Raw genomic sequence first — 27,859 nt, 5'->3', positions numbered from 1 at the left:
AGTCCTTGATGTACTCTGAGTGTGGTTATTTTCTTGCAGATGTTTCATTACCCAACTAAGTAACAGCTTCAGTGCTGGAGATGTTACCTAGATGAGTAATTAAATGTCTGCAAGAAAACAACCAAACTCGGAGAACACCAAGGACTTCACAGTTCAAGCATGAGCTACAAATATTCTCTTCTATTAACAGAATTACTTCTTTTCACAATTCTATTTTTTAAAATCTTTTTTGTCCTCCAAACCAGTGTTCACATGTTATGAAAAACATGTTATCCAATTTTTCCCAAGTAGGACAAATGGCAATATAAACATGAATGTTCATAATATCATCGGACAAATAGAAATAATTAATCATGCATGCTAGGTTTGAATCTAAAGTGGGTCTTTTCAATATTCAAATAACATAAAAAGAATAAATCTCATGTTGGTCAGTTTCTTTTACTCCCTAATTGAATTTTTATTAGGATCTATCAAGATCTGAAAAGAAGGGAGACAGTTTGTGCAGAATCTTGCAGTTACAAGATCAAAAGCAGATTTTTCATTGGATATTTGGCTTAACCACAATTTATGTTAAAAAACATGATTAAGTGGATTCAAATAGCCATTTATGCTATAAATCATGCCTTACATACAATATTGCCTAGATTCATAGTGTAAGAAGAACATCCAAAAAAGTGAGAGTTAGTACATTCTGTAAAACAGATGTTAATGTCATCAAGACAGATTTTCCCTCTGTTTTGGACCATTTTGAATTTAATTCAATTGTCAATGTTACAAACAAAAAATAAAATGTTTTAAATAAAATAAATTTAACTATCAATCCATTCTCCCCCTCCCTTCCCCTTCTTCCCCCCACCCCCCGGGACTTCCGAGAACCGAATGCATGGTATAAAACTAACAACAAAAATTAAAAAATTAAAATGGATTGATAGTTAATGTACAAAGATGATTGAAGATGTATAAATAATGTAAGATCGGAGCTGCCTGGCTACCACTTCAGAATGATGGGAAAGAAGGAAGTAGAAGAGAGAAGGAGGTAGGAAAGAGAAGAGGAGGAAGAGGAAAGGAAGGAAGAGGGATAGAAGAGGGAAAGAAAGGAGTAGGGAGGAAGGAGGAGACGATGTAGATAAGAGAGGGGGAGGATGGTTGTGGAAAGTAGAAAAAGGTAGAGAAGGGAGAGAGTTAAAGGAAGGGGGTGGTGACCGGGCAGGTCCAATTAATTGTATATGATGGTACATTAAATATGTTATTGGATATGTTATTGGATAAGAATGTTAAAATAAAACTTTTTTAATTAAATAAAATAAATTTAACTAAAAATCTGAAATCTGTTTATGAGTATACATTACATTAATTGTTAAAATTATGAAATCAAAGAATGTTTGTGATGGTTCTGCTATATGTTAAATTTTTGAAACACAGTTGTAAGTGGGTGGGTGTAAGATGTACCATCTGGTTTGAGGAGGTCATGAGAATGCTGGGTGTTTGCTGTGCATGTCATGGATGCTGCCCAAGGGGGCAGCATGTCTTGGGGAGTAGACATGGGATGCACAAGAGGTGATGTACAGATGGGTAAAGGGTGAGAGGCACAGGCTGAAGAAGGTGCGTGAGAAGTGGCTTGGCCAGGAAAGGTGTGTGGGGCTTCCTCCTTGTTCCTTGTTCTTTATCTTCCTTCCCTCCTGACATATTATTATTTAGCCCATTTGAGGTACCTTTGTTGACAAGGTTTTGCCCTATGATACACCATTTCACCAATTAAAGGTTACAGACTCAAGAGTTTAAGTAGAAGTAGTATACAGATTTAGTTATATTTTTAAGCACTACATTGCACACCATTTTTAGAACGCTTGTCAGATAAAGCCAAGCTGTACATTTGAAAAATGCACAGCTTCCTTGCTTTGTCCCTATTCTTTGTTTGCCTTGCACAGGTTTCCCTTATACAAGGAAGTGTCCAGTTCTTCTAGGAAAAAATTAGAGTTCTGTCTGGTAACTTCATGTTGTGTAAGCACTGAAAACCACAGCAAGTTTGTATTGGAAACAATGAAGCAGGAAGAAAGAATTCACTTTGAACCCAACCAGTTCTAGCTCCTTCTGGTGATCATCTACTGAAGAGAAACACAAAACACAGGAGTTTCTGCGCTCGGGAAGATTTTCATTATGCCAGGCTACTCAGAATTTTATTTCAATGTGGATCATGGTTATCTAGAAGGACTGGTCCGAGGCTTTAAAACTGGAATCTTGAAAGCTTCTGATTATGTTAACTTAGTCCAGTGCGAAACCCTGGAAGGTGAGTGGGATTACGTTGAAGTTCAGTGTTGTGGCTTTGGGGAAATTTATCTATCTATCCATCTTTCTTTCTTTCTTTCTTTCTTTCTTTCTTTCTTTCTTTCTTTCTTTCTTTCTTTCTTTCTATCATCTTTCTATCATCTATCTACATTGCCTTCTTGCTGGCAGCCATTCTGTACGTAGTAGATTTATCTATCTATCTATCTATCTATCTATCTATCTATCTATCTATCTATCTATCTATCTATCTATCATCTATCTATCATCTCATTTCTGTACTGCCCACCTTTCTCAGAGAGGGATGCTGGGCTCTGTACAATAAAATGTTAACATATGTAATAGTATATATAAAAGTTTAAAAGTAGGCAAGAGATTAAATTTAGTTAAAAGGCAAAGGAGGGCTTTTAGGGGACTTACCAGCCTGAAAGCTGCATGCTTCTTTGGGCTTCCCACAGAGGCCATAGAGCCATGTCCCTCCCTTTTCGGAAGGCCAGGAGGGTGGGGGCCTGCCTCATCTCTGGAGAGAGAATATTCCATAGTGTGGGGGCCCTCTTCCTGGACCCCCACCAGTTGGAGTTCTTTAATTTATGGGGTCTGCGACATAACTTTCCTGCCTAATTAGGTGGGATGCTGGGCTGATGTAATGGGACAAAGATGGTTCTGTAAATAACCTGACACTATGCCATGCAAAATTATATTATCTCTCTTAAAAAGAGGAAAACATCCTTATCTTGGCATTAGATTAAATTGATAAATTGATAAAAGAATGCTGGATATATCACTGAAATTAGCAAAATTAAAACCTGGGATTATCTTTCAAAGAGATCTTTAGATCTCAGCTAGGATGTAGACAGAAATCACCTTGAGAAAAAAGTTAGTAAGCTTTTTGGGTTACATTATGACTTCTACTAGAACTGTGCTACTGTTACGCAGTTCTAATAATAATGGGGATATGTACTTCTATAGTCTAATATTTAATCATACTAGTAGCCAGGTCCATTAGCTACATTAAGAAATTACGTGAAAAAAGCAGAAGTAAAATGTTAAGACCATTTTTTTAAATTCACAAGCAAAAACATTTCTCTGTTAACATTTTTGGCTACACTTTAGGATGTCTTGAAGCTTGAACAGATTTATAGAGTTAGGGTTAGATTTATAAGAGAAGCTGCAATAAATATGTACATATATTTAATATATGACTATATTAAACTATTGGTGGGCTGCATTCAATACTTCCAAAGGAAACTAGAATAGAGGTTCTGTATAATCCATAGATGAACCTAAACCAATTCCAGAATAATTAATACAAATGTAACAACTTAAAACAAGAAGCCACAAATGCAGGAATTCCTACTAATTTATTTCATGTGATCATGTGCATGACTAAAAATTACTAGAGATGCATTATGCATGCTATATTTATGGTATTTTAAATTTCCAATGCAATTAGAGTCACTTGAGTACAGCAACGGGCTTCAAGTTTTGAGGTCATTATAGGTTATTTTTGGATCCTTTCTGAATTCTTCAGAGCAGTCAGACAGGTGATTAACTCCAGGTAAATTGTGCATTTAGAGTTTCATCTATGTACCGTTTCTATCTAAAAAAAGAAAAGAAAGAAAATAAATAAATTAGGGGGCAAATATATAGGGCCAATGCCTCTGATTATTTCACATCTCACCCTTTTGCTGGAGATAAGGCTATAATCTTCACAATGTTTTACCAACAGATCACTGTTTTTAATTCTGTAGCCCTTTGTTTAGCATACAATCCTGATTAGTTTATATTGCAGGCTTTAGCCTAGCTGACATAAAGTGACTGCTAGATTTAACCTTGAAAGACTGCATGATGCTAGATATCAATAAAGACATGCAGAAAATGTGTCACTGTCATTCACAGCTGTCTGGATATTTACAGCTTTAATCTAGTAGCCCAATCTCTTCACACATCTCCAACTCCACCTTTTTTCTCATTCATTCTGGTACATTTTTCTGATTTATTTAGCATACAATTATTCTCTCTTTCTTCCTTCCTATTAAAATGAACTTTGAAAGTTTTGATTTTTCTTAGAAAAACTCACCCACCCAAACAACCATCATTATGAGAATGATACTATGGAACTGGAGCTTTCAACCTCATGGTAATGGAAAGAGGAAATTACTGCTCCTGGAACTGAAGAAGTTGGTTTCCAGAAATTATGTAGAAACTGATTGAAATAAAAGAAGGCATGTAAGATGATTATTGCCTACTGCATTTTGAAACATATTAATTAGCTCGCAGTCATAGTGTGCTCTGCAAGAAATCTTCACTTATAAACTATGGTGTGCTGACATGATACAAAAGGTTGTGTGACTCAACATAACAGCAGTTTTGCAGTACTTTGCTCTGGTCTTGTTACATCTACAGCTTGGATTGATGCATTTCTTTGAACTAGATTTCCCTACCTGGCTGGTTTTGATCTATACAGCTGCAATTTTTTTAAAGAAAAAACATCAAGATGTGCAGACGCTGCTATAAAATTTTTACTGCTTAGGGAATAAATGAGTAGTGAGGGTGATAATAATAATAATGATGATTATAAAGCTAAACATAACCAAGTTGCTAAATTAATCCACTGGTCCTTATGTAAAAAATATGACTTGCCTGTATCCAAAAAGTCATGGGACCATAAAGTGGAAAAAGTTATCGAAAATGAGAAGGTGAAGATCTTGTGGGACTTTCAAATACAGATGGAGCGTGATTTGGAACACAACATGCCAGATATCACAGTTGTCAAAAACGTTGAAGTTCAGTGTTGCGGCTTCGGGGAAATCTATCTATCTATCTATCTATCTATCTATCTATCTATCTATCTATCTATCATATATCTATCTATCTATCTATCTATCTATCTATCTATCATCTATCTATCTATCTATCTATCTATCTATCTATCTATCTATCTATCTATCATCTATCTATCTATCATCTATCTACATTGCCTTCTCGCTGGCAGCCATTCTGTACATAGAAGATCTATCTATCTATCTATCTATCTATCTATCTATCTATCTATCTATCTATCTATCTATCTATCTATCTATCATCTATCTATCATCTCATTTCTGTACTGCCCATCTTTCTCAGAGAGGGATGCTGGGCTCTGTACAATAAAATGTTAATATATGTAATAGTATATATACAGCTTGGATTGATGCATTTCTTTGAACTAGATTTCCCTACCTGGCTGGTTTTGATCTATACAGCTGCAATTTTTTTAAAGAAAAAACAACAAAATGTGCAGAAGCTGCTATAAAATTTTTACTGCTTAGGGAATAAAGGAGTAGTGAAAGGGTAATAATAATAATAATGATTATAAAGCTAAACATAACCAAGTTGCTAAATTAATCCACTGGTCCTTATGTAAAAAATATGACTTACCTGTATCCAAAAAGTCATGGGACCATAAAGTGGAAAAAATTATCGAAAATGAGAAGGTGAAGATCTTGTGGGACTTTCAAATACAGATGGAGCGTGATTTGGAACACAACATGCCAGATATCACAGTTGTCAAAAACCGAAATGTACAATTTATTGATATCGCTGTACCAGGAGACGGCAGAGTCGAAGAAAAAGAATTGGAAAAAATAATAAAATATCGCAACCTGGCCATTGAAACTGCGATTATGGATGAAACATGTAATAGTGATACTCATTGTCATTGGGGATCTTGGCACCATGTCCAAGAATTTTATAAAATACATCAAGAAATTGCAGCTTCTGCAATAGCACCAGCGGAACTGCAAAAGGCTGCGCTACTCGGAACATCGTACATCTTAAGAAGGTACTTGGTTGATACCTAGGCTGCTGGCAGCAACCTGTATCAACCATTAGCACCAGTCAATGGTATTTGCGATACATTTTTGAATGTTCAGTTGACTGAATTTCATTTTTAATTAATATATTTAATAATAATAACAACAACAACAATAATTTTATTTCAAAAAATTGCTCCATTCCCAATATCTGGATTTATATTGGTTAGCACTTTAATGGCAAATGCAATCCCCTGTAATAATTTCAATCTGGAATATTGGGAATAATTAAAGGATATAGTCCCTGTAGTCCAACCTCCAGGAGCAGTCTAGAAATCTGAACTGGATCATTTTGTGACGTGTAAGGGCTGCTATCCCAAAAGGGAGCTGAATCAAGATAAGTAAGTGGATAGTATATAAATTGCAATTAACTGAAATTGAAATTGAACTCAATGTCAACTATGATTAAATTGCTTAAACTCAGTCAGAATGATTGCCCCTTATATATTTAATCTGAGATACCAGATGTGAGCTGCATAATTCCAGATAGCCATTAGATGACACCTGAGTTTGACTTTCTCATTGCTACAATCTAGTGGCAATTTAGATCTGATAGTCCTATTTTGAAGAGAGATTATGATTGCCATAGCAAGTAAATTTTGCTGGCTTATATAACATTTCTTTCTAGTTTTCTTTAGTTAGGAGACACGCTTTTGTAAACCAGGATGTGGGGTCAAGAGCACTTTTTGCTTTCAGATGTTGGCTTCTTAGGAGAACAACATGCCTAATAAATTATTTATTTATCTTGGTTTGGTTATACATTCTCTAATTTCTTACTTACAGTTCTATCTTTTGAATTCAACAGAAACTATTGTTTGTGCCAATTGTGATTTAGAAAATTGCTTCAGATTTGATTTCAAATCCAGATTTATAATCTGTAAACAAATTATGATTTTTAGCCAGATTGGAGATTAAAATTAAACACAGGAACATTCACACTCTGGAATGTTCCTATCCGAAAATGCCTGCTACAATATATGATCTTTAAAGTGTCTGTTGAAAATATATTCTTCACCAAGGCCTTCCCAATATAAAATGTGAAAATATTCCTTTCTACTGTTTTTTAATGAATATGTTATATTTGTTACTGATTAAGGTATTATAGTATTTTAGGATATCATGATGATTATTGGTTTGAGATGCTTTGATCTAGGAAGTGTTCAAAAAATAAAATAAATATTGTGTGCAACTGTATACATGCCATTGAAATGAGAAATCAGTATGATTTGTCACTTAATTTCTTTGAAAACAATAAATTTATTGTTATCATCTTTTCAATTCCGTTTTAGACCTGAAGTTACACTTACAAACCACAGATTATGGAAACTTCTTGGCCAATGAAACTGGTCCTCTTACCGTCTCTACAATTGATGACAAACTAAAATTCAAACTGCTGACAGAATTTCAGTATTTTAGAAATCATGCCTTTGAACCACTTTCAACTTTTCTAAATTATGTTACGTAAGTGAAGTTACTTCCTGAAATTATTGTGCCAGTGAGCTATGAAGAGGAGCTAAAATCTATATCTTTATAATATTGAAAAGTATAACGTTTTGTTAAAAACATGAACAGATGTGGTGAATACATGGTGGGAGACAACTAGAAAATCTTGGTGTTAGAGATTAGAGTAGGACCCTCAAAAAACATTGCAAAAGAGTATGACAAAATCCTCCAGAAACCAACATGGACACAAGAAAAATTATCTTAGAAAAAAAAAATTATATATATATATATAATATAATATATATATATTCGTAGGTTTTCACGGGTATAGGTATGTAGGTCTTGGCATATTCGGGTCTTTTCCTGTGTAAGGTTGAAAGTATCTAGGTGACGTTTCGACGAGATAAAGCTGAAAGCACCAGCCTGAAGATGACGAGTGAGACCTCGTCGAAACGTCGCCTAGATACTTTCAACCTTACATGGGAAAAGACCCGAATACGCCAAGACCTATAGATAGATAGATAGATAGATAGATAGATAGATAGAGAGAGAGAGAGAGAGAGAGAGAGAGAGAGAGAGAGAGAGAGACCTAGCTATCTCATGCATACATATTCTTAAATAGGCTGCTGCTGTTTAAGTATTAGTCATGAAAATCCCCATATTTTGCTTGCCAAATAGCTTCATAAACTTTGTCTTCTTGGCTAGGTAGCTTCACACTGTTGGAATGCCCAAGCAAAATACAGAATGTTTCCATCCAGAAATATTAGTTTTACTCATATGCCAGTTTAATACATAGACATACATTATCAACAAACGTTTAGCAATAGAGCATTTTTATGCTGCCACACAACTGCTAGATAGTCTTCTGTATCTCTTTGCTATCATCTACTAGTCTTTGGGATATCTTGATACTAAGCTGGGTAGCCTTATTTAAAAATCAGAAACAGAACTGCAACTTTTCTTCCTAGAATTTTTTTTCCTGTTATTGCAGCAATATTTCACTCAGTAGGAAAGATGAGTCATAAAAATGGCAGAGAATTTTTAACCTTGTTGACCTCTCTTTCTTTGTGAAAATTGGTTGCAATTTCATAACATAGAAATCACAGAGGTAGGAGAAAGCTTAGTACTCATCCTATTCAGTGCATGATCTGCTAGAATATCTCTGAGACATGACCATCCAGCCTCTGTTGGAAAACTTTCAACAAAAGTAAATTTATCATTTCATGTGGCTTCATGTTCCACTGGCTGACAAGTCATATAAACAGGAAGCCCTAGAATAATTCTCCCCCACCCCAATAGCATGAGTTAGTTTTCAGAAGTGATTTAAAAATCAGTGTGAAGTAGACTGAGCCCGATCCATATCCAGAGAATGCTGAATGCAGATCATTGTAAAAACGTGGCATTGTTAAACAGCACTCAGGCAATCCTGAATAGTGGAATGATCACTGTTATCGACAGCAGCCCCCCCCCCCCGCATCGCCCCATCACCATATTTATCATTATTTGCATTCTGAGTAGTATTAGGTGGCTGGGTTTCACTTTCATTTAAAGTTCTCCCAAAGCTCTTATCCAATGTTGCTCCCAGGTTTATGGGCAAATTCAAATGCAAGGACATCCAATAACCCAGCACTTCTTGGAGCATTCACAATAACATTGAGGTGCTATTATTCTCACTCTTTAGAATGGTGTTTCTCAACCTTAGCTATTTTAAGATGAGTGGACTTCAAGTTCCAGAATTTGTCAGCCAGCATTCTGGGAGTTGAAGCCCACCCATCTTAAGTTGCTAAGGTTGAGAAACACTCTGTACCAAGCGGGAAGCATTGTGAGCAAGTCTTACACTGTGCCCAATAAGCATTCACATGGTTGCCTTAGCCTTTGCCTTGGCAGTTGTAACAAGAACTCAGGAGCTAAAGGCCAACAAATCTCCTCTTTCATGCCAGCATTGGCACCATGGATTGAAGTAGACATGCTTTTACATATACAAGGTGATGACCTAATTAAGAAGTATAGCATTTAGCTAACCAAGTAGAACAGTATTCGGTATGTTTGGGGCCCAAGCAGGGATGGTGGTATTTGATTATTAACATTTACTACTTGCTGTTCCACTATAAATTGAGTTAAATTGTTTTAATATGTCATGATGATGATGATGCACATATTAATTTTTAGAATAATTACTTACCATTGTTTTGCATTATTGTTGTAACCATTCTGAATACTTGGAGATAATGAAATTAATTAATATATTATATTAATTAATACATTAATATTAATTATTAATTAATAGTTTGTATCTAAAAATTAAAGTTGCAAATGCTGGGCCAAGAGACCTTGTTTATATTTCACTTGACAAAGTTGCTTTGAGATGCTTGCATTCTGGAAACTAAGTAGAGGCAGTTTAGCTAAATAACTTGAATGGCGAACCATCTAGGAATTCCATGGCCGTTGGATAGACTGAAAGTAAATAAAAGCTATCACCCTGCTGAAGAAGACAAAGGAAAGACATTTCCATAACATTGCCAAGAAATCTGCCTGGATGCAACCACCAAGTTCAAATCAGGGTGCCTTTATCTTAGATTTTTATTATGAGTACTGCTTGGGATGATGCTAAGCACCCACAAGAATTCTGGGAGATATGACACTCTGGGAAGAAACTTCTAAAACCTCTGATTGTTTTCTTATTTATTTATTTATTTTACATAGTAGATCGGGGTGGGTTTTACTTACCTTTACTACTGGTTTGCGTCCTGCCCCCCCTCCCCGCAAGCGCTCTTCTGCGCATGCGCAGAAGAGTTTTGATGATGTTTGGGTCAGTGGATGGAGCCTCCCACTCTATAGAACCGGTCCAAAACGGGGGCGACTCACCACTGTAGAAGATCCAGAGGGGGGTCTACAATTTCTTCTAAAGACTTTTCCTTGAAAAATAGTGTGACCAATTTTAGCCTAAACACATTTCCCCTGGGCAGCTAATTTGGACTTTCATAAAAGAACAATTATGTGTTAGCTGTGTTCATTATTGCTACATTTTTACTGCACAGAAGGTTTTTTGTTCCCCTCAAATGTCAGAATAACTGACTGACTTTGAGTAACATGCACTTAGACTGGAGACTGGGAGTCATCTTCATTATCTCTTAGGCAACAACATGATTTAGTCTGCCTCCTGAATTGCCACTAATGTTTTGGGGTCCCTTTACTGAGAATGCCTTTCGAGGCAGAGTGACCTAGAACCTGTTTTAACTTCCTCCTGATCCTATCAAAGCAAAATTGGTCGCAAGCCTAATATATGTACGGAAAAGCAACATATTCTTATGTTATTTCGTGCGATAACATTTGTATACTTTTGCATTCCCATAGTTTCTGTTGCTGTTGTTATTGTGTGGTGAACAAATTCTATGAATTTTGAATACATTTAAATAGAAATGGAGCATTTTCAAGCTCCATTGAAATAAATGACTGCTGTCCAGAAATATGTGTTTTGTGTGAAAGAGAATGATGTAATGCTCATTTAAAGAAAAACAATAGAAATTACTTGATACGATAATTTAAGAAACTAATGTGGATACTCAAAACATGCTGACAAGCTATTTGTTAGTAATTGATTTTTTTTCCTGATTTGTAGTAAATATGTACATTTTTTTCTCCTTTGTTGACTTCTAGCAACTGTCTGGACTACTTTTTGGCAAAATAGTTTTCTTGGCAAAATTTTCACGAGTGGTTTGTTATTGCCTGCTTCCTAAACCTGAGAGAGATTGACTGGCTAAAGGTCAAACAGCTGGCTTTTGGCCTAAGTCAGGATTAGAACGGAGGACTCCTTGTTTCTAGCCTGGAGTCTTAATGCCAACCTCGCTCATACATTCAAATATTTACCTTTTAACTCTTTATAGCACCATTGTAGGGGGTATAGCGGCTCAGCGGTTAACGATGCTGAGCTTGTCCGCTGGACAGCTGACAAGTCTGGGTTCAAGACCCAAGTGCTGTGCAATGGAGTGTGCTCCCCAGGTCCTGTCCACCTAGCAGTTCAAAAGCATTCAAATGCAAATAGATAAACAGGTACCACTTTGGTGGGAAGGTTACAGCATTCTGGTTGCCTCGGCTTATAGTCATGCCGGCCACATGACCGTGGAAAAGTATTAGTCATGCTGGCTCCCTTGGCTAAGAAACAGAGATGAACACTGCTCCCTAGAGTTGGACACAACTGGACAAAGGGAATCTTTACCTTTAACATCACCATAGTAATATTAGATTTCCTTCTTTTGTTTGAAGCACTTTCTTTTTTTACTCAACTATTAATTATGATTTTGTGCCTGAACCAATTGCTGTGTTTTATCATTAAGAATTAGAAACATAACTTACTGATTACTGAAAAGACTTTTATAAGCAATTGTCTTGGAAGACAACCCAGAAGCCAGCTTTGGTATAACGTGCAGTATGGTTCAACGATTATTTTTAATGTATAAAGCCCTTTATGGTTTGGAATATGGGTAGGTAGTTACAGGTCTATCTGGTTCAAATAGAACCGTTCCATTCAATACATTTGCGTTGAGCTGTAATTCAGACAGACCTCTTCCCCATCTCCATCCCTGCCCCTATGGGAAGAAATCAAGAAAAAGCAACATGGTGTTTCTTGGTACATGCTCCATTTCTATAGAATATCCTAATCTTTTTTTATTTATTTTATTTATTTATCAAATTTTTATACCGCCCTTCTCCCGAAGGACTCAGGATGGTGTACAGCCTAAATAAAACACAATATATATACAATTAAAATCAAAATTTAAAATAAAGCATATTACAAAAAGGCCAATGTATAAAAATTTAAATTTTAAATTTTAAAAATTTAAAACCCCACAACAATAAAACCCAATTTAAAATGTTAAAAAACCATTATGCCAGTCCAGCTTGAATAAATAAGTATGTTTTTAGCTCACGGCGAAAGGTCCGAAGATCAGGCACTTGGCGTAGGCCAGGGGGAAGTTCATTCCAGAGCGTCGCTGCTCCAACAGAGAAGGCCCTACTCCTGGGGGCCGCCAGCCGACATTGTTTGGCGGACGGCACCCTGAGGAGACCTTCTCTGTGAGAGCGTACCGGTCGGTGGGAGGCATAAGGTAACAGCAGGCGGTCTCGTAAGTACCCGGGTCCTAAGCCATGGAGCGCTTTAAAGGTGGTAACCAAAATCTTGAAGCGCACCCGAAAGACCACAGGAAGCCAGTGCAGACTGCGGAGCAGTGATGTTACATGGGAGCCACGAGCGGCTCCCGTTACTACTCGCGCAGCCGCATTCTGGACTAACTGTAGCCTCCGGGTGCACCTCAAGGGCAGCCCCATGTAGAGAGCATTGCAATAATCCAACTGAGATGTAACCAGAGCGTGAGTGACTGTGCATAAGGCATCCCGGTCAAGGAAGGGACACAACTGGCGGACCAAGCGAACTTGGTAAAAGGCCCTCATGGAGACGGCCGCCAGATGTTCATCAAAGGACAGCCGTCCATCCAAGAGGACGCCCAAGTTGCGAACCACCTCCTTTGGGGCCACTAACTCACCCCCAACAGTCAGCTGCGGGTGCAGCTGACTGTACCGGGGTGCCGGCATCTACAGCCACTCCGTCTTGGAGGGATTGAGCTTGAGTCTGTTTCTCCCCATCCAGACCCATACGGCTTCCAGGCACCGGGACAGCACTTCGATAGCTACATTGGGGTGGTCCGGGGTGGAAAAGTACAGCTGAGTATCGTCAGCGTACAGCTGATAACTCACCCCGAAACCACTGATGACCTCGCCCAGCGGCTTCATATAGATGTTGAACAGGGTAGGCGAGAGAATCGACCCCTGAGGCACCCCACAATGAGGCGCCTCGCGGACGACCTCTGCCCCCCTGTCAACACCGTCTGCGACCGGTCAGAGAGATAGGAGGAGAACCACCAATAAACGGTGCCTCCCACTCCCAATCCCTCCAACTGGCGCAGCAGGATACCATGGTCGATGGTATCAAAAGCCGCTGAGAGATCTAACAGGACCAAGGCAGAGGAGCAACCCCTATCCCTGGCCCTCCAGAGGTCATCCACCAACGCGACCAAAGCCGTCTTCGTGCTATAACCGGGTCGGAAGCCGGACTGGAACGGGTCTAGATAGACAGCTTCATCCAGGTGCCGAGGAAGCTGCCATGCAACCACACTCTCTACAACCTTGCCACAAAGCGAAGGTTGGAGTCTGGCCGGTAATTCCCCAAAATAGCTGGGTCCAGGGAAGGCTTCTTAAGGAGGGGTCTCACCACTGCCTCTTTCAAGGTGGCAGGGAAAACCCCTTCCAACAAAGAAGCATTTATAATCCCCTGGAGCCAGCCTCGTGTCACTTCCTGAGCAGCCAGCACTAACCAGGAAGGGCACGGATCCAGTAAACATGTAGTTGCATGTAACCTCCCCAGCAACCTGTCCACGTCCTCGGGAGCCACAGAATCAAACTCATCCCAAATAACCTCAACAAGACGCGTCTCCGTCATCTCGGTTGGATCATCGCAATCTTGGTCCAAACTATCCCGAAGCTGAACGATTTTATCGTATAGATAACCGTTAAACTCCTCAGCACGGCCTTGCAAAGGGTCATCCCGAACCTCCTGATAAAGGAGGGAACGGGTCACCCAAAACAAGGCGGCCGGGCGGTTATCTGCCGATGCAATGAGGGTGGAAACGTAAGAACGTTTCGCCTCCCTCATTGCCACTAGGTAGGTCTTAGTAAAAGACCTCACTAGTGTCCGATCAGCCTCGGAACGGCTAGACCTTCAAGTGCTCTCTAGGCGTCTTCTCCGGCGTTTCATCTCTCTCAGCTCCTCGGAAAACCAGGGAGCCAATTGAGATCTACGCCGGGTCAGAGGTTGCAAAGGCACGACACGGTCCAAAGCCCCAGCCGCGGCCCATTCCCAGGCCGCAACTAGTTCTTCAGTCGTGCCGTGGGCGAGATCCTCAGGAAACGGCCCAAGCTCCGTCCGGAACCTCTCCGGAATCTTGGAAATTTGGGTGGTACTAATCCCAAAGGCAGATAAAGTGGAGAACCGATATTAAGATATCAGGTTAGAAAGTTGGAGGCTGTGAGTTCTAGTCCCACTTTCGCTATAAAATTCAGCTGGATGATTTTAGGCAAGTCACTTTCTCTCAGTCCAATCCACCTGATAGGGTTGTTGTTATGAGGAAAATAGGAAGAGGAAGTTGTGTTGGATTTGTTCATCACTTTGAGTTAATATAATAAAAAGTGGGATGCATAAATTAAAATATTCTATGTGTTTTAATATTTGCTTACTGAGATGCCAATGAAACTTGGACTTGGTATTCTGCTTTAGTGGGAGTAGATTTTATGTGTATTTTTGTAACCTGCTGCGAGTCTGTTTGGGACTCAGCAGTATATAATACTGCAATTAAATAAATGGATTTCAATTGATAATTCATTTCTTAGAATATTATATTAAGTCCCTGACATCACCAATCTAACTTTCTTGTCTTACGTAAAAATGGGAAAGTCTGCATACATCTTCTCTATAAAATGTATTAATTAAACTTTAAGAGGACAAAAATAAATATTTAACTCAAATGACTTATCACCCAGAGAAGAAGGGCAGAGATGTGTCTTCAAACACATTGCTTTGTGACTTATTAATAAGAGTCAGTAGCATGTGTCTCCTATTTATCAATATAAATTCTCTTCCCAGACCTGTTGCTTTGCAAGTACCGTCAGCTCAGCTGCTATGGGCAGGATTGGTAAGAGTTGTGGTCCAAAATATTTGGGAGGCTGTAAGTTTCAGAATGGCTGATAGAGAGGCGAGGAAGTATGAGGATCACAAAATCCACATGCAGATAATGAAATGTAAAAAGAGTTAGACTTTCCCCACCTTTTAATGTGCTACGCTCTGCAAAATAGATTCTTTTTTGATGATATTGTCATTTTGTTTAATGTAGGATGCATTGTGAAGATGTTCTTATTTCCATTTTATCATATGATCCCCGCTTAGAGGAAAATTAATGTTCTGCTACAAAGCCCAAGATATTAGATTTAACATTAACCTGACTCTTGGATTTTAAAACATTTTTCAGAGAATGCAATAAAACCTTTGACTGATGTTATCTTGTCATACTAGGTACAGCTATATGATTGATAATGTGATTCTCCTCATTACTGGTACCTTGCGCCAAAGACCTATAGATGAATTGGTTCTTAAGTGCCATCCTTTGGGCAACTTCGAACAAATGGAAGCTGTCAGCATTGCTCCAAACCCTGCAGAGCTCTTCAATGCAATCTTGGTGGACACACCATTAGGTATGTCACTCAATCGTTTCATAGATTTCTATGTTCCCATGAAAGAAAACATTTCCTACTATAACTGCTTCCTTTAAAAAAATATTTGGCCCATCAAAATGAACATAATTTATTATGCTCTGATTGGTGAATACTGCTCACATATCGTTTTAGTGCTGGGAAGGCATAAATATTAAATAGTTTTTACACATCCTTTAGCTAAGAAGATCACACGCCATACTCCTTGGTATAAATGTTTGCTTTTTATACATTTCTTTTATTACAGTAAATCAGTTAACAGAAGAAAAATATGTTAACAATATAATATACCCACAAAATTAATAATAATGAAAATAAAATAAAATAAAGGGTAAAGGGAAAAAACAGTCTGGAAAAATGTTTTCAATCAAAATTTCCATGACAGTATTGAGAAATGTCCCTTTGTCAAAATAATCAATTACAAAAATTCATATGGGATTTTAAACCAGTCCATTACTGCAAATCAGGTAGATTTCTCCTTTTCATGTTATATCATGATACTTTTCACCAGTACCACATCTGAAAAATGAAAAAAAATATTAATAATGATTAATTCCAAATTTAAGGGAGGCAGCCAAGAGAAATATATGCCTCTTTAGTAAGACAGTAATTGATCCAGCATTAATAAAATGAATCCAAACCATATGAGTTAATATCTCTTCGGTTGTATTTCCAACAGGGAAGGCAAACAATCCTTACTGAAAATTTTCTGGTACATCTAATATGTAGAAACCACTTTGGGAAATTGATTTACTGATTTTATTTTAAGATGATAAGAACCCAATTAACTTTATTTGAAGGATGCCTTCACAGTTTGATTTACACAGTACAGTCAAACTCAGTATTGAGTATTTCCTTTCCTCTTCTCCAGTCATACAGGGTTTTTAGCACTTTCAGCATTTCCTATAACTGCATTGTGATAATTTGGTTTACTGTGCAAAGTGGGGGGGGCATACATATTTGCAATCTAAATAGGTCTCTATGTGAGTTTGGTGACATATGAACCAAAGCTATCTTCAACTGAGTCACATTACTACAGATTTTTCCAATAAGGGTACCCTTCTGAAATCAGATGCTTCTCCCAGGGTCTTAGCTCGCACGCCTATTGCTAAAAATTCCCAGAATTAAAAGCCATGCATTTGGATGTTGCAAATTGAGGTCAGTGGTGGGATTCAAGTAATTTAACAACCGGTTCTCTACCCTAATGATTTCTTCCAACAACCAGTTTGCCAGACTACTCAGACAGTTAACAACCGGTTCTCCCGAAGTGGTGCAAACTGGCTGAATCCCACCACTGATTGAGGTGCTCTAACAACAATAGTTCTCCAAGATTTCAAATCTGATTTATCAATCACATAACTTGAGAACTTTTCTATCACTTGTCCTAACCCATTCTACAATAATAGCCAACATTTGAGAATGGTCTAGGTTTCTTAAAGACAGCTATATTCAGACCCTGTTTCTGGAATTGGCAATGTGCTGCCAACACCCTAGCCCCATGATAGCAAACCTATAGCATGTGTGCCACAGATGGCATGCGGAGCCATATCTGTGGGCATATGAATGTTGCCCTAGCTCAGCTCCAGTTCATTTACGCATGCCGGCCAGCTGATTTTCGGCTCACTGGAAGTCAGGAAACGGGCCATTTCCAGCCTCCAGAGGGCCTCCAGGGGGTGGGGAAGGCCGTTTTCACCTTCCCCAGGCTCGTAGAAAGCCTCTGGAGAGGGTGAAAAATGGGCCTACCAGGCCCACCGTGCCATCACGTGCCAAAAGCAGGGGGACCGCAGGGGGGAATCGCGCAGGCGTGAGTGGGTGGGGCACATTGAATTATGGGTGTGGGCACACACACACATGACCACCCCCCCCCGCACTCCCCCCACTTTTGGCATGCGATGGCAAAAAGGTTAGCCATCACTGCCCTAGCCGCTATAAAACTGTTCACTTTCCTTATAACAACATCATCAACAACAATAACAAAAGCCAGCCATAGTGAGGTAGTATTTCAGAAGGGCATCCCAGGAAGCTATAGCTATCATTTACCATTTTAATTTTGACACAATTCTTCTGGGGATTTAACATTAACATTGTTCCATAATCATGTCACTTTTCCTATTTTCTCTTCTATTTTTTCATAATTAGAAAAACTGCATAGCATTGGAACATGTTTCTAAAAATGTCATAAATGAACTTTTTTGAAGTTTGGTCTATAGTTTAAATATTATTCTTTACAGCTGATTTTTTTCAAGATTGTATATCTGAAAATGACCTGGATGAAATGAATATTGAACTCATGCGCAACAAACTATACAAGGTAAACCCCACGTGAATTCTATTAAATTCTTTGCGTAGAGAAATCTATACAAATTAAAAGTACTAAAATAAGTGGCCGATTTATCAGTGGTATAATGTAAATATAGATAAAAGATTAAGTACAAATAAGATAGATGTATATATTACTTGAACTGGCAAAAAACCCCGAAGTACTTTGTGACTTCTTTTCTACTTTATGTTATTGTCTGTCATAAACAAAGCCATTCAGTTCAAGGATGACCTGGATGATTGAGCATCTCCATATTTCCTTAACTTACTGTAGTACATTTTCTGAGAACACATTAATATGCTCTCAAAATTCACAGCACAGGCACTGGCTTCAACAGTATTCCTAGTTTTTATATTATTAATTCTAGTCTTCAGGGGATAGGCGGAAAATTTGCAAATTTGATATGGAGGGAACTAACTTGTTCTTATTCCTATGCCTTGCTTCTCAAAATTGTACCCAAGATTGCTAGTAGCAATCAAGTCAAATCAAATAAAAAGCAGACCAGAGAGATGCATCCAGTTCTCCTCTTGGTTTACAAAAACCTACATGAGTTATAAGTTTAATGGTGGAAGAAACACATTAACCTTAATTCCATTTTGCAGTAAACAATATAATGTCTTCATATTTTTCCTATTGTCCTGGACTCGCATCAAAATTAACAAGTCAAATTAAATCCTATTTGTGATCTTTCAAAGAGGGTTTTTCAAATAAACGTGTTCTGTTTTTTAGTCCTATCTTGAGGCCTTTTATGCATTCTGCAAAAAAGAAGGTGGCACTACAGCAGATATAATGTGTCCTATTTTAGAGGTAAGAAAAATTTAATATTTCTTCTTTAGATCTCATCTATCACCATAGCCATCCTAGAACACAGAATAATAGGGTTGGACGGAACCTTGGAGGTCTTTTTGTCCTACTCCGTGTCCATGGCAGGAGAGCCTATAAAAGTGATGGCAAACCTTTTCGGCATCAAGTGGCGAAAAGGGAGCACTTTGCACGCGCACACACACTGTTCAGGGCTGCAACCAGGAAGAGGAGCTGCCCAGGGGGCATGTGCGTGCTGGATAAGGTACTTTCGGTTTCGGGTGGATGCATATGCACTGGCAAGCAAGTCTTCCGGTTACTGCTGTGTATTCGCAGGACACATGCATGCCAGAAACCCAGAAGAGGAAAGGGTGACGCCGCATGTGCCAGGTGACATGGCTCCGTCTGCCACTTCGGCATATGTACCATAGGTTCGCCATCACGGGCCTATACCATTCCAGACAAATGGTGGCCCAGTCTCTTCCTGAAACCTCCAGTGATGGAGCCGAGGTGGCTCAGTGGTTAGAGTGCAATACTGCAGGCTACTTCAGCTGACTGCTATCTGCAGTTCAGCAGACTGAATCTCACCGGCTCAAGGTTGACTCAGCCTTCCATCCTTCCGAGGTGGGTAAAATGAGGACCCAGATTGTTGGGGGCAATATGCTAACTCTGTAAACCGCTTAGGGAGGGCTGTAAAAGCACTATGAAGCGGTATATAAGTCTAAGTGGTATTGCTATTGCTATCCACAACATCCAGAGAAAAGCTGCTCCATTGATTAATTGTTCTCACTGTCAGGAAATTTTTCCTTAGTTTTAAGTTGAATCTCTCTAATGATTTTCCATCTGTAGCTTTTTGTAATGTCCTCAGATAGCTTGGAGAATAAGTCTTCTTCTGTGACAGTCTCTCAAGTATTGGAGGACTATCAGATTTCTCCTAAGCCTTATCTTGTTAGGCTAGACATATCTAGTTCTCTCAATCATTCATTGTTTGGACTCCAGGTCCCTTATCACCTTTGTTGCTCTGCTCTACATTCTTTCTAGGGTCTCAGCATTTTATTTTCTTTCTTGGTGACCAGAACCATTTTTAAGCCACAGCATGCAGTACGCTTTTGCATTAGTATATTCAATTATTTTAATAGCACACGTGGCAGAAATAAATTGTCTTAAAAATAGAATTGAAATACTTTAGATTTTTCTAGGTATCTTAATTAAATTAGATATGGCAACAGATTTTTATTAAATTATTAAATAGATATAGACGTGAAGTGTTAGTGATATATAGACGTGTTAGTGCCACTTTATAATGCCTTGGTAAGGCCACACTTAGAATATTGCACCCAGTTTTGGTCTCCATGATGTAAAAAAGATGTTGAGACTCTAGAAAGAGTGCAGAGAAGAGCAACAAAGATGATTAGAGGACTGGAGGCTAAAACATATGAAGAACGGTTGCAGGAACTGGGTATGTCTAGTTTAATAAAAAGAAGGACTAGGGGAGACATGATAGCTGTGTTCCAATATCTCAGGGGTTGCCACAAAGAAGAGGGAGTCGGGCTGTTCTCCAAAGCACCTGAGGGTAGAACAAGAAGCAATGGGTGGAAACTGATCAAAGAAAGAAGCAACTTAGAACTAAGGAGAAATTTCCTGACAGTTAGAACAATTAATAAGTGGAACGACTTGCCTGCAGAAGCTGTGAATGCTCCAACACTGGAAATTTTTAAGAAAATGTTGGATAACCATCTGACTGAGATGGTGTAGGGTTCCTGCCTAGGCAGGGGGTTGGACTAGAAGGCCTCCAAGGTCCCTTCCAACTCTGTTGTTGTTATGTTATGATTAGATATCCAAAATCTATATTTACCCAAAACACACACACACACACACAGCCCTGAGAAGAAATTTGAGGCTAGAAAATGATAAAATATATCTGCTACCTTTATTTTAATTAAAGATAAATGCATCTTCCTCCACTTTCTATCCCCCCAATCTTTATTTAATTGGTTTATTTTAGCTGTCATCAATGGTTTGGTGTTCTTCTTCGCATGTGAAAATGGATCTGTTATATCTCCAGCACTAATGTGGCTAGGCTATTTGTTACTACTTTAAGTTTTTTCATGATACTTTTAATTGTGTTTTACTTAAACTGTCCTCTTGGGCTGGTAAAAATTAAAAAAACCCACTTTGGTTGGTATTTTTTATTCCACTGCTTTATAAATAATATAATAAGAACCGTCAATTATCTCACAATAGTTATGCACTAAAGTTCACTGCCATAAAAGCCAATTCTGCTTTTTTACTAGAGTTTTCCCCCACCCTCTGCTAACCATGACAGACACTTTCTCAATCCATATTCTAAGAAAGCTTATCCATTTGAGTGATTGGTGCAATTTCTATCCTACAAAAGGACCTAAATCTGACCAGGAAAGTTCCAGATAATGTGTTTCTTCTAGGTCAGGGGTCTGCAAACTTGGCTCTTTTAAGACTTGTGGACTTCAACTCCCAGCTTTGCTTTGCTGGCTGAGGAACTCTGGGAGTTGAAGTCCACAAGTCTTAAAAGAGCCAAGTTTGCAGACCTCTGTTCTAGGTTTCTTTGCGTTGGGTCTCATCGCTTTCTGAATAATCTTTAGGTCTCTTCAGAAGAGAGCTCATACTGTCTGTTTCAATGTGGTAACATAATCATCTTTCTCAAAGAGGCAATTATCACTTCCTGAATTGAACTGCATCCTATTCAACTGTCCAGTGGAGCCAGAACATGGAACGTGGATTTAACTAGTAGATGATACAGCTCATACTATTGTTGATCCTATAGTTTAGTACCCTGTGAACATAGTCTATATGAATTCACATTAATCTATATCTATTGGACAGAAGAAGTTGGACAAAAATATATTAATGAAATAAATGTACAAGAATGCATTACATTAAGGGGGAAGTGCTTGCAAAAAGAAATATATGAAAACGTAACATCAGGCAAAATTGCAAATAACATCTGTTTGGAACAATGTGCAAAAATGTATACATATTGTTATGTTTTTTTTAAAAAAGAAGTTTCAAACTCATATAGGAATGGAATTCACAAAAACTTCTGAATGGAAAACTAAGCACTTTATCAAAAGTTCAAATCAAAAAGATTTGGAAAACAGAAACGGAGAAAAACTGAAATCAATCAGTGATCCACTGCTGGCACTTCCTTCTCTTATAGTTCCGCTGACACCTGTCCTTGGCATAAACAGCCAGAACTAAAGATTGAAAAAAAAAATCACTTCTGTAGTACACAGCCTACTGATTCCTTTTTAAGGCTACCTGTGGCCTTCCGGGTGCGCTTCAAGGTGTTGGTGATCACCTTTAAAGCGCTCCATGGCATAGGGCCGGGCTATTTACGGGACCGCCTTCTGCTACCGAATACCTCTCACCGACCCGTGCGCTCTCACAGAGAGGGACTCCTCAGGGTGCCGTCAGCAAGGCAGTGTTGTCTGGCGACACCCAGGGGAAGGGCCTTCTCTGCGGGGGCTCCCGCCCTCTGGAACGAGCTCCCCCCAGGACTTCGCCAACTCTCGGACCTTAGAACCTTCCGTCGTGAACTTAAAACACACTTATTCAGGTGCGCAGGACTGGATTAGATTTTTTAGTTTTTTAAATTTTAAATTTTAAATTTTGTACTGATTTTAATTGGTTTTGCTATTTTTAGTTAAATTGGCCGGTTAAATATTTCATTTTAAAATTATTTTAAATTTATTGTCTATCTATGTATTTTAATAAGGCTGTACACCGCCCTGAGTCCTTCGGGAGAAGGGCTGTCTAGAAATTTAATAAATAAATAAATAAATAAATAAATAATAAGTAAGGTTTGAAATATTTCATTGGTTAAAAATCTTGATATTTCTGCACAGAACTAATTTTATTTGTGCTCTTTCAATTCTTCCTTTGGAATATGTTACATATTCCATAATATGAGTTCCCAGTGGGGTGCAAAAGATGTTTACTTAACTTTTATATTATTAACCAAAGGCAGAAGCTTAACCAGGTGAAAAAAACCCACATTTTTTAAAACCAACATTGCCAAAAGACAGATAGGATTTCAGTGGATTACTAAAATGAGGCATAACAGTTATGCATCTATGAATGATTCTTTTAAAAATATGTAACATTGTCATATGTTTTACTTTATTCAGTTTGAAGCTGACCGGCGGGCATTTATTATCACAATTAATTCATTTGGAACAGAACTAAGTAAAGAGGACAGACAGAAGCTGTATCCAACCTGTGGCAGACTGTATCCAGAAGGCTTAGATATGCTCGCCAAAACTGAGGATTATGAGCAAGTGAAGGGGGTCGCAGACTACTATGCTGTAAGTAATTTCCAAATTGTGCCTGATAAAAACGTATTCTATCTATACCACTTTAGGGTATATGTTGGCAAATTTTAAAAATCTTACATACTTAGTGTACCAGATTCTAAACAAAACAAACAGATAACATTGAACCTGCTTCCTTAAAGGAAATGCATGGAGCTCTCTGGCCAATGACGGAGATTGCTATTTCCATTTCTATTTGCTTTTCTGAGATACGAAATATGATTGTTCTGGAAGAATGACTGCTGATTAAAACAGTTGATGTTATAATGGTATTACTATCTAATTCTATATATAATGAGGAGAGAACAGTGGGAGGGGACATCCAGGGGAGAAGATCGGCATAACAGTGGGTGCAACTGGATAATTTAAAGAAAGGGGAGAAAGAGAGAGCGAGGGAATGTGCTTTGCAATTTATAAAACATGTGAAGTAGAACTACAGACTGAAGAATCTATTTACCAAGATCGCTTAAAAACAAAAGGAAGCAGTTTGTGAATGTTTTACAGAATATTTAGTGGCTGCTTCTGCTTTCAGGAATACAAGGCTTGCTTTGAAATGGTTGGAGGTAGTACAGGTGACAAAACCTTGGAAGATGCCTTTTTTGAGCTTGAGGTAAGATTTGATCCACCTTTCAAATACTGTCTTCCCGAACTCTTTCTTTTCAATGTACTCTGAGACATTTTGTTTTGTGGGCCTCCCAACAGACATAGCTACTGTGGATGTACCTAAGACTAGGAAAGGACTTCAAAAAACTTTTCCTAGATTAGTAGGTTGGAAAAGGTACATTGTAAGGTGTCTGTATAAGGGACATGGTGGCTCAGTGGCTAAGATGCTGAGCTTGTTGATCGAAAGGTCAGCAGTCCACAATATGAATCCCTAGTGCCGCATAACGGGGTGAGTTCCCATTATTTGTCCCAAATTCTGCCAACCTACCAGTTCAAATGCACATTAAAAAATGCAAGAAATATAGGGACCACCTTTGGTGGGAAGGTAACAGCATTCCATGCGCATTTGGCATTTAGTCTTGCCCGGCCACATGACCGTGGAGACGTCTTCAGACAGCGCTGACTCTGGTTTTGAAATGGAGATGAGCATCACCCCCTAGAGCTGGGAACGACTAGCATATACGCGAGGACAACCTTTACCTTTTTCAGGTGTCTTTTCATGTCCCCATGTAACCAACAGAAGAGATTGCTATCATCCATCAACTATCTACAGTGGTGGGCTGCAACCAGTTTAACAACCGGTTCTGTGAGCATGCGCATGTGCCTAACACATTTGTGTGCAGCATTCAAAATACAGCAATTTGAAGGTTAGCTGCTTACCTTCTAAGGCAGCCCTGGTAAATAGAACAATGGAGGCGCAGAAATCAGCTGTGCCAGAAAGAAGGAAATATAGGACAGGATAGGGTGTGTGTGTGTGTGTGCGGGGCCAACTGATCGTCAGAACTACCAGTTCGCCTGAACTGGTACGAACCGGCAGCAGCCCACCGACCGACTGACTGACTGACTGTCTGCCTATCTCATGTTTCCCATCTCCCCCTACAAGGTGACTTTGGGCTCATTTGATTTTCTTCAAAGAGACCTTCATTTATTTTAAATTCCGATAATTGACTGAGACATGAAGGGTTTAAAACCACTGCAATCATATGAAAATCCATGTTTCATGAATATAATAAAATGAACACTAAGTTATATACTAACATTTCATGTCTTTAATTTTAATACATTAAGCCTTTAATGTAGTACCCACCCTTTAAACATCTTTTGGTGCACCCATCCTGTTTTGTAGTGTGGACCTTTCTGATATGTGACTCAGAGGTCGGTGTGGACTTTGCTCTAAGATTCACAAACTTCTTTGCTTCTAATAAAAAAACCCACATATTTTTAACCTTTGTGATAAGTGGCATATAACTTTTCATTCTTCATCAGAATGATGAAAGCAGCATCGGAATGTCTAGCCACAAATTACATCCCTATGGGGCAAGTATAATGTCACAATGCATATAGAAATGGGCTGGAGCAAGTAGCACAATACCACACTGCTGCTTTTGACAGTTTTGCCCTCCTTGCCTCTTCTGTGAATGCTGCTGTTTTTGATGATCCTGAGAGCTATTTGATGCGTTGCCACAAATGCTCAGATATAGTTAAACCTCAGGCCAGCTTTTATTGAGCAAAGCAAAGGGAAAATCCATTTAGATTTACTGCCATTTGTAATGCTCTTTTGAATTATGAAGAGGGAAAGGACATAATTTACAGATAACCAGTTATCTTTTTAAAAAAATAAAATAATTAAATATATTTCTTCTTTGGACAGGTAAAAATGAACGTGCTGGCATTTAACAGTCAATTTCATTTTGGAGTTTTTTATTCCTACATTAAACTGAAGGAACAAGAAAGCAGAAATATTGTATGGATTGCTGAATGCATTTCTCAAAGGCACAGAACAAAGATTAACAACTACATCCCTATATTTTAAATTGTTATTGGTGCCTGTTGTCATTTATTAAGGGTTATTTACTAAATTATTCCTCAAAAAACAGTCTCTTTATATATGTGGCCATTAGGAAGAAATTGTCTTATAATGTAGCAGTTCGTTGTTCCCACGTTAGATCTGTTCAGATGAAACAATTCATAGTATGATTTGAGCAATTTTCAGTTATTATATTACAACAAATGTAAGATGAATACAAAAGCTTGTGATTAGGATGTTTCAAATATCCTACTTTACAAATGCAATCATCCATTTAAAGAGCTGTCAAAGATGATTTTCCATATAAAGGCAAGCTCCACTTGAAGAGATTTTCAAACCGCTTATGGCTTAAAGATAAATAAGAATCAATTTAGGTAGTACTTTAAACTGGATATCATTGTGAGTAATTAGCAGCTGGAGCAAAGGTTTCTGCGGGTGTGCTCAGGAAATTGAAACTGATGGCAGAGTGGTGCAATTGAAGCTCTGGGTGTTTTAATGTGTGTCCTATATGTGATGCACATCGTAAAAAGGTATATCATTAAGCACACCATTATGGCTGCCATATTGACTTTTCTGATATGGAATGGAATAGAATAGAATAGAATAGAATAGAATAGAATAGAATAGAATAGAATAGAGTTGGGAGGGACCTTGGAAGTCTTCCTGCTCAGGCAGGAAACCATATACCATTTCAGACAAATGGTTGTCCAATCTCTTCTTAAAAACTTCCAGTGTTGAAGAATTCACAGCTCCATGAATACTCCCTCAGTTGGAGAGTAAGCAAAGGCACATAAGTCACCTTATCATAGCCTTCTGTACTTTGTCAAGATGGATATCATTTCTATTATGTCACAGTAATTATTTTAAAATCTGCCTTTATTTTATGCAACATGGTGCCAAATTTAATCCTTTTTAGAGTTCATGTTACGATCCAAGAGTTGTGATAACACTGTGGAAAACTTGTACCTCCTTAATGAGCAGCACGGGTATATGTATGTAGGTCTTGGCATATTCGGGTCTTTTCCTATGTAAGGTTGAGAGTATCTGGGCGACATTTCAACAAGGCCTCACTCATCATCTTCAATCATCTTATGTACCTCATATATATGTAGGTCTTTGGTTATTTGGGTTTTCTCCCGCGTAAAATTGGAAGTGTCTTGGCGACGTTTCGACGAAGTCTCATTTGTCATCTTCAGGCTTCAGCTTCGTGCTTCTGGGAACATTGCTCCCAGAAGCACGAAGCTGAAGCCTGAAGATGACGAATAAGACTTCATCGAAACGTCGCCAAGACACTTCCAATTTTACGCAGGAGAAAACCCGAATAACCAAAGACCTACATACAAACATCCGCAAAAACCTCAGAAAACAGGAGATATATATATCTCCTGTTTAATATTTAATTAGTATGTGGAATGTTTGGAGTATAATTATTGTAGATTCTGTGACAAAGATGCTCTCAGTTTGATCCAGAGAGCCTTTTGACTACATATAAAGAACGCTATCCTCTAATTTTAACTCTTATAGAAGGGAAGGGATACTTAGCCTTACTACCCTTCTGTTATTTAGTAGCAGGTGGCTATGCTTAATTAAGCTATGAGTATCATTAAATCATCAATTGTGGATAGGAAGAATATTCCAATAGATCAATTCAGAATTTATTGTGTGAACTCTGAGCAATATTTTCTATCTATGTGTACTAAGGTATTTTCTTCAGAAAAACCCACCCTGTCTATATATAGAAATATGAAGCAATAACTAGTCACTGAAGGCTTTTATGTACTGAAGGTTAAACTATATGTGAGATTCGATTCACTTGTTTTTTTTAAAGTAGCATAATCTGATATATCATATATATATATAAAACTATCTAAATTATAATGAAGAAATTCCTTCCAATTTAAATAGCAGCTTCAGAGGAGCAATTTTCCTGTGGGTCAGAACAGTAGAGAAAAAAGTTAAACTGGTTATGAGGTTATAAATATTACAGTCTGCACTTCCAACAAGTTGTATTGCGTTTCTCAAA

At 38.3% G+C, this 27,859-nt stretch overlaps 1 protein-coding gene across 1 annotated transcript; it reads left to right on the top strand.

Annotated features, from left to right (window-relative positions):
* The first annotated feature begins 2,035 nt into the window (after nucleotides 1-2,035).
* On the top strand, nucleotides 2,036-26,993 carry ATP6V0D2 (ATPase H+ transporting V0 subunit d2). Its single transcript, XM_058177255.1, has 8 exons — nucleotides 2,036-2,287; nucleotides 7,427-7,598; nucleotides 15,700-15,878; nucleotides 18,128-18,207; nucleotides 18,946-19,023; nucleotides 23,184-23,360; nucleotides 23,899-23,976; nucleotides 25,681-26,993. Exons 1-8 carry the CDS (start codon nucleotides 2,158-2,160, stop codon nucleotides 25,840-25,842), a joined length of 1,056 nt encoding a protein of 351 aa, XP_058033238.1. The 5' UTR covers nucleotides 2,036-2,157; the 3' UTR covers nucleotides 25,843-26,993.
* The last annotated feature ends 866 nt before the right edge of the window (nucleotides 26,994-27,859 follow it).

The sequence above is a fragment of the Ahaetulla prasina genome, chromosome 3 (assembly GCF_028640845.1).
Source record: "Ahaetulla prasina isolate Xishuangbanna chromosome 3, ASM2864084v1, whole genome shotgun sequence".
NCBI classification, from domain to species: Eukaryota; Metazoa; Chordata; class Lepidosauria; order Squamata; family Colubridae; genus Ahaetulla; species Ahaetulla prasina.
Note: the sequence above shows the minus strand (reverse complement) of the source record. Positions and strands in the feature narration are given on the sequence as shown.

Coding starts and splice junctions, on each gene's coding strand:
- ATP6V0D2 (XM_058177255.1), top strand. CDS start 2,158: ATGCCAGGCTACTCAGAATTTTATTTCAATGTGGATCATGGTTATCTA. Junction 2,288..7,426: donor CCAGTGCGAAACCCTGGAAG/GTGAGTGGGATT, acceptor ATTCCGTTTTAG/ACCTGAAGTTACACTTACAA. Junction 23,361..23,898: donor GGGTCGCAGACTACTATGCT/GTAAGTAATTTC, acceptor TTCTGCTTTCAG/GAATACAAGGCTTGCTTTGA.